At 50.6% G+C, this 17,225-nt stretch overlaps 4 protein-coding genes across 4 annotated transcripts; 2 read left to right on the plus strand and 2 right to left on the minus strand.

Moving 5' to 3' along the window:
• Positions 1–412: 412 nt before the first annotated feature.
• J7T55_011336 (uncharacterized protein) lies at positions 413–928 on the plus strand (the record flags this gene model as incomplete). The annotated part of the gene is made up of 1 exon (XM_053133230.1): positions 413–928. The coding sequence occupies one exon, from the start codon at positions 413–415 to the stop codon at positions 926–928; it is 516 nt and encodes a 171-aa protein (XP_052989008.1).
• A 557-nt stretch (positions 929–1,485) lies between these two features.
• On the minus strand, positions 1,486–2,054 carry J7T55_011337 (uncharacterized protein; the record flags this gene model as incomplete). Its single annotated transcript, XM_053133231.1, has 2 exons — positions 1,486–1,655; positions 1,733–2,054. 2 exons carry the CDS (start codon positions 2,052–2,054, stop codon positions 1,486–1,488), a joined length of 492 nt encoding a protein of 163 aa, XP_052989009.1.
• A 1,782-nt stretch (positions 2,055–3,836) lies between these two features.
• Positions 3,837–6,887, plus strand: J7T55_011338 (uncharacterized protein; the record flags this gene model as incomplete). Its single annotated transcript, XM_053133232.1, has 6 exons — positions 3,837–4,141; positions 4,208–4,420; positions 4,669–5,338; positions 5,533–5,540; positions 5,763–5,804; positions 5,861–6,887. 6 exons carry the CDS (start codon positions 3,837–3,839, stop codon positions 6,885–6,887), a joined length of 2,265 nt encoding a protein of 754 aa, XP_052989010.1.
• A 174-nt stretch (positions 6,888–7,061) lies between these two features.
• Positions 7,062–8,436, minus strand: J7T55_011339 (naphthalenedioxygenase subunit alpha; the record flags this gene model as incomplete). The annotated part of the gene is made up of 3 exons (XM_053133233.1): positions 7,062–7,479; positions 7,542–8,027; positions 8,084–8,436. The coding sequence occupies 3 exons, from the start codon at positions 8,434–8,436 to the stop codon at positions 7,062–7,064; spliced, it is 1,257 nt and encodes a 418-aa protein (XP_052989011.1).
• Positions 8,437–17,225: the final 8,789 nt, after the last annotated feature.

Raw genomic sequence — 17,225 nt, forward strand, 5'->3', positions numbered from 1 at the left:
ATTCAATTTGAGACTTTTCGTGCTTGACAACCCGATTCCAACTGAATCTTGGATCCAGCTTGTCATTCACTAGCCGGGACTGTCGGCGCGGGCTGAATGAGCCTTTCGTGGAAGTCAGGGACTCCAAGTCATAAGTGTCAGAACTAAGACTATAAAATCAAGTATTGCAGGTGCCGGGATTTTCCTCCCTTCGTTCCATCTGAGAAGCAACGGGCAGACAACCATTATTTCTTGAATCTTGATTATCAAGCCTCAAACAGAACGTTCTCCAGCAAACATTTTTAGCACGCCTCCTACGCACTTAAAACATAATATCCAAACAAAACAGCCAACTCCTAGATGAGGTGTCAGACGAGAAGTAACTATAGCTAATCCCATGGGAGCCCCCCCCCCCTTTTCCTCTCTCAACGCCATGAGAATAGTCGTCTCCTTACTAACAAGATTGTCTTCCTTCAGCAATGACCGCATCTCTAATCGGCACCTGGTCCAAAAGCTGGTCATGTACCTTAGACTGAAAGATGAGGCCGCCCTGCTCGAGTGGCACGACGGCCCGGAGATCCACCCCTTCTGGGCGCGCATCGCCGATGACTTCCTGAGCCACCGCGCCCACAACCTTGACATCCCAGACCAGACCAAATTTCTTAAAGCCTTCAAGAAAGCCACAAACGATGAGTCTATCCTCGTAAAATTCAGGTTAGACAGCTTCGATACTAAAGATTGCACTCAAATTGATCGGATGGTCAAGTTCGCCACTGATATTGTGGACTACGCCTGCGAGAACTTTGGAGTCTTGACCCGCGTCATGCCTGACACATGTCTGAACTGCCTCGGGACTGTGATTTATATGAATATTGACCTACTGTCAAGGGTGGAGGACGCCGATCGTGACTGGTCGCTTGAGAATGACGGGAATGGTTTTGCGTCGTGATCTCTAGATGTTAAAAATGATAACTTTGTTATTTGAATCCCGGCTTTTCCGCTCGTGAGCATATGAAGACTTATGTGATTGAAACCGTATTGAAACCACAGTCGAGGATATTATCGAGGAGAATAATGGGGGCTACTTCGCTGCCAAACACTGTGAAGATAGAATGAGAGTGAGACACTCTATGACCAGTCAAATCTCAAATTTGATGTAATTTATCTCGAAGTCTACATCAATAGGTAATTGTGTATGTGTTTTTCTTTTTTCAACGAAATGGTGTTTGGTTGCTTTTCAAATAGTCTCAGAGGAAAAAAAGGCTCAGCGAGGAATGTGGAATCTTCGAAACCCATCACAGTAGAGCGAGAGATAGTTATAAGTCCCGGCCGGGGAATGAGTATAATTATGTACGAGTCTAAAATTAAATACAGTCCAATAAACCCCATGTTTCACACAAGATGTACACATGCCACATGCCTTCCAGTCAGCCGTGCATTACCATCATCATTGCCGTTCCACCAGTAAGCGTGTTATTGATCGAGTCCTCAGAATAGAGGCAGCGTTTACTGGTTGGCGCTGAGAGCGCTCTGGAGGTTGTTGATGTCGTCGTTGCTCAGGTCACGGAACAGGGCCGAGTCGGAGCCCATGGGCAGAGGGTTGCCGGCGTTGTAGTCACCAGTAAGCACGGTGAGCAGGGTCATGCAAGACGAGGGGATGCCGGTGACGAGGACGTCTGTGAGTTGGGTCAGTAAACAGAAATTACTGGTGAGGAAGGGAGAGAGAGAGAGGAAGACTGCGGGGGAAACTCACTGCCGGGGGAGTCGGCGCTGAAGTTGAGGCTGGCACCAGCGAGCTGGTCCTTGCAGCTCTGCCAAGCGGCCTGGTTCATCTCCTGGCGAGACTCGAGGGCGGCGCGGACCTGGTGGGGGTGCTGGGGGTTGCCGATGGAGTCGCGCTTGACAGCGCCGACGACGGTGCCGGCGACACCGGCGGCGGCGCTGACACAGGCGGCCGCTGTGCCAAGGCCGACATCCAGGGCAATGGGGATGGCAATGACAATGGGAGCCGGAGAGAGCTGGACCATGGCGGTCAGAGCAGCGGCGGAGATGGTGGCCTTGGTGAAGAACTGCATTTTGATGGTGGTTGGTTTGTTGGTGGGTTGTGGAGAGAAGGTGAGAAGTTGTTGTCACAAAAGAGTGATTTTGTAGAGTGGTTGTGTGAGAGTGTTGATTGGTTGGAGAGTGTTGTTGATGATGATGATGATGATGGTGATGATTATTCTGTCGAATGGACGAGACAGACGCTCATCTTTATACACGAGACGAAACAGACATTTCGGTGCGACAACGAGCCTCTTTCACTCTGTACGCTTTCGGTCCACAGATTGATTCCATTCAGCTGGCAGAATTCTGCCTCCTGAACCTTGAAGGATTCGTCTAATTCCACTGCCATCGTCGGCAGTGATAGTATTTTGCCCATATCAAGCATTATGGGCCAATGCTGTTTACCTGAGAGACTCACTTAGACTACGGCTCCATCATTGATCGTCCCGGTTCACGATGTTTTGGGACGAAGAGTCGGATAAAATTTTGATGCCTGCGAAGCGGACCACTTCCTTTGATGGAGACGCCCCTTCATCGTACCTCGAGATATGTGTATCATTGACCATAGAACCGAGTGTTCAGTTCAGAACGTGGTCTGAGAGGCAAGGGGAAGTGGTCAAGGCGTCTTGTTTGGCGATATTCATTCATGGCAAAAGAACCCTGAGGCAGTCCACAATTCATCAGTATAATCCACAGCTGTCCCACGTTACACAAACAAAAAGGCCCATTATACAGTAGGCATCAGCTTTTCTTATTCGCTTGCCATTGTCAGTTTAAACGCTTGACGTGTCGTCGGCCGCCCCGTGCGTTTCTGGGGCTGAAGCAAAGTGGGTTCGACTCAGTAACACAAGCAGCTCCTCTGAGCGATTGTTCCTGATGTCCCACAAGCTATGTGCGACAAGAATTCTGATAAGGAGAGACTCTGCATATCACGTGGATTCATTGAGTGATTATACGTCTAGAAACCAGTATCTGGCTCAAAGAAGCCTTGCGCTAATCTTTCAGTGTTTCTCAGTCGGGCCAAGAAAGACATTAAGAACACTGCTATCTTTGGCATTGAAGCGCTTTGAGGACATTGTCATCAGTTTTCGCTTGATGCGCCGGAGTGTGGCGTTATCTTGGTCCAAGCGGAAGACCAGGTAGAAATGTCGGGCTCGAGACGGATACTGTGGCATCTCCATAGCTTAAAGCCTGTAAGTTGACAGTAAGCGCGGCGGCTCCGGAGGATTCAAAAGGATTGTGGGGGAGGTCGATCTTATTTTCCGCCTCGACTACCAGTGTTCCGTATGCTTCTGGAGGTGATGAGTTTGTTTCCGATCTCCACGTCCCCTGGGCGAAGGATCTCAGCTGCGGCAGCTGTGAAGGCGGTCGCGACATCATTTGCGGGTTCACATTCGATCCTACAGCCCAACTCCCCCACAATGTCTCCATACAGTGTGCTGGGTGTCACACGGCACTTGAAATGCTTGTTTGCTAGTGCCGTCGAATAAGGATTTGAACTTGTACTACCATCCGCGGCTATTTCATCACCCGCGTAATGAACATCTAAATTTGCAGACAACGGACTTTTGCAAATTGAATGAAGCTCCCGGTCGAGAGCCTGCCACAAGTCTTGAACACTCAGGCAGACACGTCAGTGGATATTCAGTCCCTACACCACTGCATGGCCAACCGTGGGTCACCATGCGTTTTGAGCCAATGAGTCAAGCCCCCAGACACGGAAACAAAACCTGGACCCTATAAATCCGGCGCTGGTTTACTGTCATGAAAATGGCCGACTAGGCAGGTCACAGCTCGCAGAACTCTTCACGATGCCGTCCGAGACGTCGGCCAGCCGGCGCCAGCCCCTGGCTGAGTTTTTGCCCCTACTCCTACACCTCAGCACATTGTTTATGATGTGGAAAGGACTCAGTGTCGTGACCAATTCGTCAACCCCCATAATTTGCGTCGTGTCCGAGTCTATGGCCCCTGCTTTTCATAGAGGAGACATCTTGTTTCTGTGGAATCGCACGTCTTCAATCGAAGTAGGGGACATTCCCGTTGTCTGGTTTGACGACGCCCCATTGCCTATGGTCCACCGGGTTGTGCAGTCATTCTGGGATGAAGACACCATGCAGTAAGCCAAGATCTAAAACTCCTTGTAGGTCTTATGTTTTCACTTCTAACACGACGATGTCACAAGGCAAATGTTCGTGACCAAAGGTGACAACAATGAAGTTACGGACGAGGTTCTGTACCCCGGGGACCGTACCACGGTGTCAAGGCAGGAGGTCCGAGGGTTTGTCAGGGGCTTCGTGCCTCTGCTTGGGTGGCTGGTAATAGGAGTACAGGAGATCGTCTGGGTGAAATACCTGATTTGGGCATTTGTGCTTGTTGCTGCCTGCCTGGGGATATAGTGGGCTCATGGGAACCGGGACATGTCCGGGACCCGCTCAAAACGAACACAGTGTGACCGGCTGGGCAGGGCTGCAATCTTGAGGGTAGCTTATACGACATAAAAACCTTATTTGTGCCTATTCAAGCAAATCTTTGTACACGAGAATATATACTCTAACCCTACAGGAGTATAAATCCACTGATATTTAGTATTCGACCTTACCCGCATTCCTTCTAAAAGCTTTGGAACCGTATTCGATCCTTCAGCAAATCCTTTGGAACCACCTACACCTGCAAAACCTTTCCGATGGCTCAACTCGCTCCACCCACCACGCCCAAACCCCCAGTGATCATGCTGGAGGGCTTCACCAGTACATCAGAGACATCTTTCATAGTGGAGTGCCATGACCGCACCTTCAATCTCGTGACGACAGCACTAGACATACCGCCCAACGAGTCGCTCTTCCGTGTCGAGGCGAAGCTCGGCACATCCTGGAGCTGGCGGCGCAAGGTCTACGACCAGCGCGCCGGCGAAAGCGGTGCCACGCAGAAGCACATCTTCGACTTCCGGCACCACAGCATAGACCCCAAGAACCGCTGGCTGATAGAAGCCGCCGACGATAAACGGCAGCTGGCTGATTTGGTGCATGTGAAGCAAGTCACCAGCGTGGGTCACTCGGATATCGACGCTACGGTGCGCACTACTGCAGGCGAAGACGTTGTAGTATCTATGCGCCGCACCGGGTCTTCCAGCGTGGAGTTTGAGGATATGTGTTTGAGTGTTGACGACACGACATTTGCGTACATTCGAAAGATTGCTTACACTCCACCGGTTGGGTTGGTGGGGAAGATTGTTGGGGAGAGTACCAACAGCCCTTCAAGTGTCTGGAAGGCAACCGTTGCTGAGGGAGTGGACATGAGCTTGGTGATGGCTATGGTGCTGTGTCGGGCGGAGATGTGTCACGTGTGGAAGAAATGAGCCGCGCCGTCTATGTGGGGTGCTCGTAAGGAACGGCCAAGCGACGATCCAAATACTAATCTTGTTGCCTTGAGTGAGTGGAGTGAGTAAACACATACTGCCCTGTGGATCCTGTCTGTGCATGGAGAAACATGATTATCCGAATGGTACAGACCTTCAGGTCAGTCTACACCGTCAAGACATATAATTGGGCAATACTTATCCGAACGACACAACCTGACCAACTGGGCATATAGTGGGAAAACATCATCAGCTCCCAAGCAGAAAGCAAGCTGGCAAAATGCAGCTTTACTTCCGCTTGTTGGCTCCTTGTCTAGTACCAATAGCGTATCTAATTCTATGTACATTGGTTTTTCACTTCATCATACACACTTCAAATCAGAAACGACGCCTTCATCTTCTTCCACTATTTCTTGTCTTCGCGGTCCTTTCCTTCACAACATGCAACCGCTTCTCAGTCATTTCTCCTTACCTCTCCAGCCTATGGGCACAGTCAGTGACCTTGAATATCGTTCACGTCGTCTCTGTCGTGTGCATTGAGAGACGGTCAGCGCCGCGGGCTGATTCCTTGGCCTCTTGGATATCCTTCCGTGAAACCTGGCGCCTCTGGACCAATCCTCAGCTGCTTCCTGCGGCGGCCGTCACCAAGGCGACCAACAAAAAATACGACGACGCCAAAACCAACGCAGACCAGGATTCGGTCCCCTTATTTCTTCTCCTGCGTCTGTTGAAGCTCCCGCTCTACTACTACCTGTTCACCTCCATCCTGCCCTCTCTCTTTGCCGAGACGATATACGTGCTGCAAGCCTCAGACGTCGCCGAGACGGCCCTTTTTACTCGCGTCGGCGACATCACAGCCCGGGAGGTTGTAATACGGTCCTACACGGCAGTCGTCTGGGTCTGGGAGAGCGTGGTTCTCCTGGATGGAGCCAATGCCGTCCTGGCCATCATCGCCGTGCTCTCCGGCTTGGACAAGCCTGGGGACTGGCCGACCCTCTTCGGCAGCCCCACTGCCGCCTGTGGCCTGCGGAATTTCTGGTCGCGTTTCTGGCACCGTCTCGCGGTCAGGCCCTACGGAAACTTTGGGCGCCTCTTGGCTAGCTATTCGCCTGTGAGGAACTCGTGGGTCCAGAAGACGCTGGTAGCATTCGCTGTCTTCCTGTTGTCTGGTCTTTCGCACAGCGCTGTCAGCTGGCGTCTGGGCCACGTGGATTGGGAAATCGATTTGCAGTGGTTTATGTTTAACTTCGCCGCGTGCTCGGTTGAACTGGTGCTCGTCTCGATGTTGAGAGACGGTGCAAGGAGACTGGGCTTGTCACGCGAATTGGCATTGCTAGAGGAGAGCTGGTTGGGATATCTGATTGGCTATGCCTGGGTGTTTGGCTTCTTCTTCTGGACCGTACCCATGTGGAGATTCCCAAGACTGCACAGGCAGCTAGAGGCTACTGAGAGATTGATGAGACTGCTGTCGAAGATGACCCTGATACCAAAGGAAGCCATCGCCTAGAGATTTGGAGATGTATCGATTATGAATGCCATCTGCTCAGTTGATTGAATAAGGGTTGATTAATTGAATTGAAATTGTGAACGTGATGCTGGAAACGCTCATGACAGCTACATCTTCTCGAATCCTTGATCCCTCCACACAGGGTGTGCAAAACCCTTACGCCTCGTAGCAATATCACCATGCTAGAAGCTCTTCATTCTGTGCTCCACACGCAATGCCCTGACAAATCTCAACATCTTCCATGCTCACTTTTGCGTTCGCCGGCAGTTGCTGTCTTGCAGGCCAAATCTCCCGGCCTTCCATCCTCTCCCGTTTGAAGTGCTCACTGACTGCTTCGCGGACAAGACCTTGAATGAAGATTGGTGCTTTCTCGTGCTTCGGATGCAGTTGGCCAGTTACGTAAACGCCGGTGTTGATATTCTTCTGCGCATTATTGCACAGCACTTTGTCTTCGGACATCACCTTAGCATATGTCTTGCTGATGAGTTCGAAGTCCTCTTGGGAGGAGTTTCTGTTGCGGTAAATCTCGTAATGCATAGATGAAGACTTCGCCCCAGAAGGCAGGAATTTTTGAATCATCATGAAGTGCGGCCTTACCAGTAAAAATCAATGTTAGAAAGGAGAACCTGTTGTTGCTATGGATCATGGACTTACGAAATAGTCATCGAAGTATTAGGGAAGTAATAGGTGCTCAAGGCGTTCAGGCCCTTTTTGAGCTGCTCCGGGGTGTACTCGCAATGATGTTGAATATGACCATCCTTTAGATCGCTGTCGAAGGAATCGAGGTTGAGGAAGGTGGGAATATCGGCATGTGTGGTTGGACAGTGATAGCACTCGTTGAAGTTGTCCGAAAGCGCCTTCCAGTTGAAATCGCCTTTCAGCTCGTATGTGTGGTCCAAATCGTAGTCATCGAAGTTCATCTCCTTGTATCTCTCTTGAATGTCGACATCCTTGAAATGCTCTTCCCAGGGCACTTCTGGCTCCTCATTTGAATCCATATTGATCCATATGAATCCATTGGTATCAATCTTGGTATGGATCCGGAACAAGCCGTTCTGCTCCTTCTCATACTTGTCCATGTCCTTGAATCCAGTAGCTTTGGCAAGTTTTCCGTTCAATCCATAGGACCAGCCATGGTATCTAGGCAAAGCTGTCATTAAGCTGAAACTTTTCCCTCTGCTGCCTGGGTGTCTTACCTGCACGCCAATATCATGGCTGTGCCCTGCCCTTCTTTCTCAACGACTGGGTAGGCGCGGTGCCGACACACGTTGTGGAATGCGTTGATGTTGCCAGCACGGTCACGGATTATGATCAAGTCATAGCCAGCAACATTGTAGCGAAGCCAGTCTCCTGGACCCTTGAGGCGTGATTGGTGTGTCATGAACAACCATCTTCGAGAGAAGATGGCTCGTCGCTCAAGATTGTAAAAGTTTTCGTCACTGTACCATGACGCTGGCAATGCGCGGACTGGTTCTTCTTTGACTGGTGGGCCATCTGAGGGCTTGGTGTTGGCCCCGAAACCAAAATAATGCAGCATTGACGAGGCCATGATAGAATATGCTAGAGGGTATGAAATACGCGCTGGAAACGGAGAACAAAACAGGCGAATTTACCAATGGAGCCAAATATCAGAAAGAGACGCTAACGAACAAAGAACGCATTTTCGCTTGTCTGGTTCCCTCACATCATATTATATAGACAGCCGTGTCGTTTCACGATCGTGTATCGAAGTCTGCGACTAGGCGGCGTGCCTAGGGAAGGCGACGGATGGCCATCCGATCCGATGAAGTATATCGGCCACTAGACCCAGTTGGCTTATAATTGATACTGCGCAGACTATAATGTGGGGCAGGCACTATCGTGGCCCGAGCCTATCTTGCCCACGGCACAATTGATGTGTTGGTCATCTGAGCTTGCTTGTCAGCTGTGTCACCGCCCAGGAGCGTATAGTTCCTATACCTTGAGTCATTCTTGCATCGGCTCATACACGACTGGTCGAAGCGAACACTGAAAGATACCCGACATCGGGTGCGTTGACACGTCGAAACTGACGATGGCCAATTGAATGCTGGCCGGTCAACTTGGATTGTTTTGTGCGACGGTGATTCGATCGACTTGGGGCGACATGATGGACAAGGGCGCAGCGGAACTGAGGCCGTAGCTGATGAGCTACGGCAGAGGTGTCTGTCGTGAAGTCTCTGTTGCCATCCATTTGGCGGCGACGTGTGCCAGGTGACCTTATGCTGTGCCGGTTTGAAACCCATCAGATGCACGCTTGGAAGTCGACACGCTCAGGTTGAAATGCATTGTGGCGACGGCTGGTCTTGGCTTCGAATACTGTGTACGACGAGCTCATCAGTGAATCGTAGCATACTCGTCTTGATTGTATATCTCGATAAGGTTAGATGAGGTCCGAGCCTCATCTGCCATTGAAGGTCTCGGGCTAGGCTCATTGCAGCTGATAGAGCTGTCTGGCGGAGATAGGATCAGTGCCATTGGCAAATGGCAACACAGGGGGTGACGTCGGTAGAACTAATCAAGCCTTGCTAGGAGATTCAAGCGCATAACTTTATTCGTCAATTGAGCTCTGCCCAGTCTGTCACTTATGATAGCAGATACAGCCACTACTCGGGTAGCATTCCTCCCAAACAACAGCTGCTTCCGTTCTCGCTACGATTTTGCTTCTGCTGAGAATCTTCTAGTTCGATCTGGATTTATGTTGCCCAAAGCCACCCTGGGTCTGTAGTCACGCGACCCCCGTGCAGATGAAAGATATGCATGCCACTCATTGGCTCTTCTCCACGCGATAAACAATGTTCACGGCACTGGCTGAAGTTCAGGTGGCGAAGGGCGTAAGACTGTTTCGGATCACTCCCGTCTTGAGGGGCAATAATTTCATATCGGCAAGCTATTGTTGTAAGCCGATCATAGGACCACCACAACCACCCGGTGAAGGACTGCCAGCATGTTTGTTTGGCCATGATAAACGAAAAGCCTACCAGGGCATGCATTGATAATCGCCTTGATATCAGTTCATGGACGAGGCTGATTGTAACCTTTCTACACGTCCAATCAAGTAATTACACGCACTATCTCTGGAGGAGGCTTGCTCGCTGCCATGTGGACTGGCATATGCACGACCGGATGCGCATCCGATCCGATCCGAGAGTTGCGGGGCACGGGAAATACCAGCAGGCATGTCATCACGAGTCGAAACGAGACAGCAATGACACACCCACAATGTCATCGTGCTGCCAGTTCACAATTCAAAAGATTTTGAGTCCTTCGTGTATGTCTGTAGTGGCTAGGGATTGTCGTCATTATTCGTTGCTCCATCGAGATGTGATTATGAGAACCGACGAATCGGGAAACAAGGGATGGATTCGGGGTAACGAATAGGAGAGTGTGAATGGGCGAATCCCGCTCTAAGCTTAATCTATAAATAGTGGATGAACCATCTGCAAGCGGCAGAAACAAGGGATACACACGTAGACTAAGTAGTTTGCCGGTATCGGCTCGGCCATATCGTCGGTTGCGAGGCTTGATTCGGTCACATGGGCGGTACAAGCTCAAGTGCTTGACACCCCATCAAAGACCGCCAAATTGGATTCCTGCCTCATCCGCCACCTTGACACAACTACGGACCGGATAGTGCAAACTGTGCGTCGGAAGTGCCACGGATCTTTGATCGCGATGTTGGCAGATCGCCGTGCTGATGGTTTAGGGACGGTTGAAACCTACAGAGTGCTTCGGCAAGCGTTCCGATAGTATCCCATGGTCACATTGCCATCATGAACAAAGTCGCCAATATGAGCGCGTCTAGGCTCCTGAGGCGCTCACCTAATGCGTAAGCACCGTACTCCTGTCTCAATGGCGTCTTCTCTACTCAGTCGCTCTGAGCCTTGCTGACGTTGTATGCAGATGCGAACGATGCCGCAAGCAAAAGATCAGATGCAGTGGGTGCCTGCCTTGCGATGCATGTACTAAGCGCAATCTAGCCTGCCACTTTAACGAGAGGCATCGGAAGGTTGTAGTCACGCAAGGGTATGTGTCATTCCAAAGAACGAAAACAGCATACACAAGTCTTGATTCATGTTCAGCTTACAATTGTCAGTTATATTCATGAGCTTCAAAGGAAGGCATCTCGCCAGAGCGATGTTCCTTCTCGGCATGATGCAGCCGTAGTGCGACAGCAATCTGACGACTTTGACCATCCATCTTCTTCCGACCATGGAGATGATGAAGCTTTGCTGCGCAATAGGCAGTCAAATCTACTGCGCCCTGTCGAAGAGCCTCAAACGCGCGGGACAAGCGAAGAACCGGCGTTGACTAACTTTTTGGCTACTGACTGCTCAACTTTCATGACAGCAAATAATGGTATGACTTTTTACCTAGGCTCGACATCAAATTGGACCTTCACACAGAAGATTCTCAGCATGGTATATGAGCGTGTGTTCAGGAATCGGATCCCAGACATGGCCCGCAATATTGAAGGATTGGGCAACGCATACGACCTTCAATGGGACGGAGCCCCCATATGCGCTGATCCTCTTTCTGCAACTGTTCCGACTATCGATCACGCCATATATCTCATCAACGCTGTGAAGTTTCATTGCGCTCAATTGTTTCATGTCTTTGATGAGGATACATTCATGCAAGCTTTGTATACTTTTTATGAGTCTCCAGCGGATCGACACACCACTGATAAAGTGTGGCTGGTTCACTTCTTGGTCATATTAGCTTTTGGCAAGGGCTTCACAGTCAACAAGAGTGGAAAGGATCCTCCTGGGATTGAGTATTTCATACAAGCACTTCAACTATTGCCCAATATGATTATGCTATGGAGGTATCCCGTACATTCCGTCGAGCTTCTAACCTGTATCGCTCTATATCTGTCGTGTCTGGATTATCGAATTGTGGCACATACTTATGTAAGACCGTTTTGCTTTGTATGTCTCTGAACATGTTACTAATTTTCATCTTGCAGCTGGGTCAAGCAATGCGTCTGGCATTAAACTTTGGCCTACACACAGACATCAAGCCAGACCGTTTCGGAAACGCGTCAGTGGAACGCATACGAAGGGCCTGGTGGACAGTTTATATTCTAGATCGTGAGATGACTTCAGTCGCAGGACTGCCACAGTCCCTTGAGATTCAGGATGTTTATTGCCAACTACCGGCTTTCTCTGGCTCGATCACAAGAACTTCAGCACTCAAGATGCAGCTCAAGTTGTCTCAGTTGATCGCTGACATCAATCGTAGTATGTTAACCCAGTCCAAGTTGTTACGGTTGAGCCCCTACTGAAAAGAAAATACAGATATATACGGGGTTGGCGGCCGGCTGAATAGCGGTTTCCAGAGCGGCATCAAGGGCGCTCTAGCAGACATCGCTGGTGCACATGAGGAGCTACAGCAATGGTTTCCACTATGCTTGGAACAAAAGACTGATGGGATTTCCAAAACCTCTGCTTACTTGCATCTGGAGTACCACCGGGTAAGTCTTTGTACAGAGTTCATGCAGTATCCTCTGGCAAGCGCTGACTAGTTTGCCTCTCAAAAGTGTATCATCCTTGCTACGCGGCCGTTGCTGTTCTGCTTCTTGAAACTTCGTCTTGAATCTCGAGAAGATTGTCAGTCCAAGCTGAATGGTTCAAAGACATCTCGTAATTTTATCCAGACGTGCCTCGACTCTTCGATCCAGATATTGACAATCCTGGAGTCACTACTGGGCCAAGCTCTGATAGGTTTGTTATACCAATCGTCTCTTACATCGCTGATCGCAATGCCAATCACACGGTGAAATTCATGGAGTTTATTGCATGCTGACCGCAAAACCAGATCCTTTTTTGCCTTTCAGCTTGGACCAACTATCTGCGGCGACGATCAATGTGCTTGTAGCAATAGCACTTGACCACACCATCATTGACAATGGTTCTAAATGGATTATGACGGCTTACGCTGTCTTCGACGATTTGATTACGAGCGGCAACCAAGTTGCCGTGTTGCGGAAAGGCGAATTGGACAATTTGAGAAAGATGTTGGAGGAGCTTAATACAGTGTCGCAGGCAGCATGGCAGCCTAGTCACACGTCGCCCCAGCAATCTCCTATGGAGGATCGGTCGAGGGACTCGACGATCTTTGTCTCGCGGCCGTCTGACTTTGATTCCTCATGCCCGAATTTTGAAATTGACCCTGGAGAGCCGTTGACGACTGGTCATATCATGGATTTAGCGAACTCGATCGATGATATTGATATCGAGTGGATATCGCAGACTATAGGACATGATCGAATTTGGTAGCAAGAGAGTTATGTAGCTAAATTTGCATGATTCCGTGAAGGGAATGACAGACTGCAAATTTGTGTCACTGATTCTAATTTATCTCTCGCCTGACAAGCTCTCGATCTATGTGGTTGCCTTGGGTATGTTAACCTGCATGGTCGCTTTCAGGCTGTTGGTCGATTGTCTCTTTACGACGTCTGACCCCGAGATTCGACGATACAACAGAAGAGGTGAAGAAAGGGGCCGATCGATATTGCATTATGAAAGCCGTCTAGTAGCTAAGATACATTGAAGTCATCAACCGACTTACCATGCCCACTCAGTACCAAAAGTTTCCCAAACATCCTGCGAATAGTGCTCAGCTAAAAAAAAATTAAAATTAGATCACACGTTACAGATCCCATTTACACATTCGCTGCTGGAGGTTTAGTGGGTCAAGTGCCATTGCTGTTGCCCGTAGGTGCACGCTGCTGCCACATAGCTAACAGACCTTCAGCCCCGGCCGGACCTTCTGCACTTGCAATAGTTTCGCCCGGTGCTGAAGGTGTTGGCTTCGAACTCTAATTTCCCGGAGCCTCATACATCTGGTCTTCCGCCAGCATGTGATCAAAAACGTTCTGTGACGGATAGTAGAGATGTCTATGATCATTTCTGTTGAATCGTCGCACCAACCATTGCTGCTGGACCTGTGCGTCTTGCCAGTAATTGGGCACCCAGCCAGCAAAGTTTTCCCAACAATCCTCGTCCAAAAGGTTGCTGCCGGGTTAGCAGGAAGTCAATTGACATGCTCCGAAGGCATCTCGCTGGCTTTCGGCTCATTATAATCGACGAGTACAATGCGCGGCATTGCTAGGCCACACACTCTTTCTGCCAGCGGATCGTCACTTACGACAATCAAAGAATTTGGCGAGCAGAACGTTGGCAATGACAAAGGAGATATCGCCAAGCAGGCAGACGGTGCAGATTCAACGAAAGGTAATCAGGCTCAAAACCGAGGACGAATCGACATGACTTCAAGGCACGTGTCTTTTGTATTTGACTTTCTGGTGGTTCCAGGCTGCAGTCAGCCGCTTTGCCGACCCACAATGTATCCGCAGTCCAGCCACGACCCGTGCCCCAACCACCGGCTTGCTTTCATCTGAGGAGTTGGTAGCTTCATGACAGTTACTCTCAGAAGTCTTCGTGCTGTCTGATCAAGCAAGAAATGTTCAACGTGGGACAGGTACATGTTCAGCAAAGCACCAGAGAAGGGGCCCTTCCGCGCACGCAGTATCTTTAGGCTCATATCCTAGATAGACGAGGCAGAATCGAAAGGCTCTTGCAGATACTTCTAGGTCTTTTGACCTAGTTAGGCTTCGTCTTATTGGTGAAGTGTACTGAAGGCCATTCTGCGCACATTGTGGACTGCCCGTCCTTGGTGTGAAATGAGTAGGTCGCATCTTGTTTCTTCGTATAGACTTACAGTTGTCCAGAGGCGGCTAGTGCTATTGCTTCACCATATTCCATTACAGCTCCCACGTCTGCTTCATTTCATGAATCTTCTCAAGGTCGCCTCAAGGCTCGCGCCTTCAGGCTCGGTGAAAACCCCAAACTCCCGGCACCAAAAACTGTCGCCCAGGTATCTGTGCTGATATCAAAAACCTGCCACGATTTGGAGTAAAGTTTTCCATGAGAGACCAGCCGCTGCGAAGTTGGCGATAAGGCAAGTGAATCGTGAGATGCTCGCCGATCCGATCCTCATCGCTCCGGTAGTCCGCTATCCCTTCCACGGCGCGGCGGAAGTCGGCCATGGTGATATCCTCCGCCACCTTACCGGAGCGGGGGTCGACCTCTTTCGCAAATTCATCGACTGAAAGGTGTGACCCCAGTCCCATGCGGCTCACAACCACAGGACCTTTCCAAGCATTCGCTGGAGTCTTGCTAAGACTCGCTATGGCGGCCGCAAGGCTCTCGTTGGTTGTCGGATTGGAGATCTGGGCTTGCTCTCGACGCAGAATCTCGATCTCGTAGCCGTCGACACCATTCGATGGATGCATGGGCCAGATGGAGTTCATGGCGACTTCAATTTGTGATGAGGTGTTAGCACGCAGCTAACGTCTAAGGGGCGAACATTAAAAGAAACACCAACCTTCGCAGTACACATCAGAAGGGTCTTGACCTTTTCCCATCAGGTCGTGTTGGCCATCCCTGAAAGGGCAATCGAGCCAATGGATCTCCGGGATCTTCATCCGAGGGTGGAAGAGGATGGCGCGGCAGTAGAGCTGGCCATCCTGGGGACGCACTGCCTTGGAATAGGCCTTGCAAAGGAGTTTGTGGAGCTTCCAGTCTGCTTCCTGGCAAGCTCGGGAGCAGTACCAAGCTCCATGGCAGCGGCCGCAGGTCTTTAGCTCGACATCATGTTTCTTGCATATGGCACAGAGTTTCTCCTTGGGGCAAGGAAGCTGCTCGAAGGTGGGAGGTGAGGCCGAAGTCGCGGTGGCCATGTTTGTATGGAGAGATGAGAGAGTTACCGAGAAGTTGATGCTCTGTCAAAGCAGTGATTGGGCTGCTGAATGCGATGGAATGGAGTTGCATCAGTTCCGGGTGGTGTCCAAAAGTGAACAAGGGCGTCAGCTGCAGTCTCGTCAAAGTTGACAAATTTGTAAGAGCTGGTACCAGACTGAAAGAGATCCGAAAAGGGGCAGGAGCTGGCAATCAGGTCAGACTCTTTGTATGGGTGGCAGAAAACCATGGGAGAACGAGTGAAGAACTGCTTTATGTCAGGTGTTGCTACAGTGTATGTGAGGTGTCTGTTGCGGCCCCAAAATCCGTCATCGACCACAGCTTCAGGGCGAAAAAGTCGGCTCAAAAGCCAGGACAGTTCAATGCATGCAGCCTTTAAGCTTTGAGTAAATGTACCAATTTTGAGAGGGGCAGAGTGACTGGATCTGAGAAACTCCAAGATGCCCCAATTCACGTTCGGGAGCAAACACATCCTTGCCTGGAAGGACGGGATTGTATACGCTAATTGAGTGCAGCAGATTACGGAATTGCACTATTTTCCCCTCGCTCCCAAAATTGTGGCGGCTGTTTGGTTAAAAGTGAAGATATCACGAGTTGCAACGGACGACATCGACTCCTCTTGTCATCAGCCACAGAAAATGGGGATCCCAGCCACAATGGCTCGAGCCACCCATGCGCTTTCCGACGACAACAAATATCGTGTCTCGCCACGATGATCGGCTGGTTCCAAACCCCCTCAATCCGCTCCGTTCTCCAATTTCCTCCACATACTGCTAGAAACCCTTATGTCTCCGAGAAGCAAGAGGAGACGCACAGGGGACCGCTGCCATGGAACAGACTGTGGCCAGCCTGACTGCGGTGATTGCCACCGAGATGAGGGTGCAGACGGCATCCAGGAGCCGCTGTCGTCGGGGCCTCCTCAGCCTCCCTCGACAGACAGCCAGACCCCTGGCCTGGCTGCCATGATAGCTGCCCTTGAAGAGAAGGCACTGCGGGATCTGCTTCTGCAAAGCGCCTCCTCCAGCCAGGCAATCCAACGGTCCATACAAGAGGCCTACCAGCGACAGGTGGCGAAGCCACAACCGCCACCGCTACTCCCGCAGCCCCTGCTCAGCTCTCAGCCCACACGCCCTGCCGTCCCGCTCTCGCAGATGAAGCCCGTCACCAACTTCGACCACTACAGCAAGTCGGCATGGCACGCGCTCAACGACCGCGAGCTGCTGCGGCTTAGCGGCAGCCGCCAGTACACCATGGCAGGGGACGTATACAGCGACATCTGTGACTGTGTCAACGCAATCGACGAGATGACCAAGGACGACAGCCCGCTGGGTACGAAACAAAACGCCATCGAGACCCTGCGCAAGATCGCCAAGACCATCATCCTGGGCGAGGACACGGTCGGCCATGAGGTCCGGAAGGAACTGCAACGTGACTCCAAGATATCCGACATCATGGTCCGCATAGTAGAGAGCATGACTCCCGAAGAGAGGATGCGGACCGGGCGGAAAGCGGATGCCAAGGGGTCCTTGATTAGCAAGTTGGAATGGGTTCGGGA

The sequence above is a fragment of the Diaporthe amygdali genome (assembly GCF_026229845.1).
Source record: "Diaporthe amygdali strain CAA958 chromosome Unknown NODE_35_length_488319_cov_65_809586, whole genome shotgun sequence".
NCBI classification, from domain to species: Eukaryota; Fungi; Ascomycota; class Sordariomycetes; order Diaporthales; family Diaporthaceae; genus Diaporthe; species Diaporthe amygdali.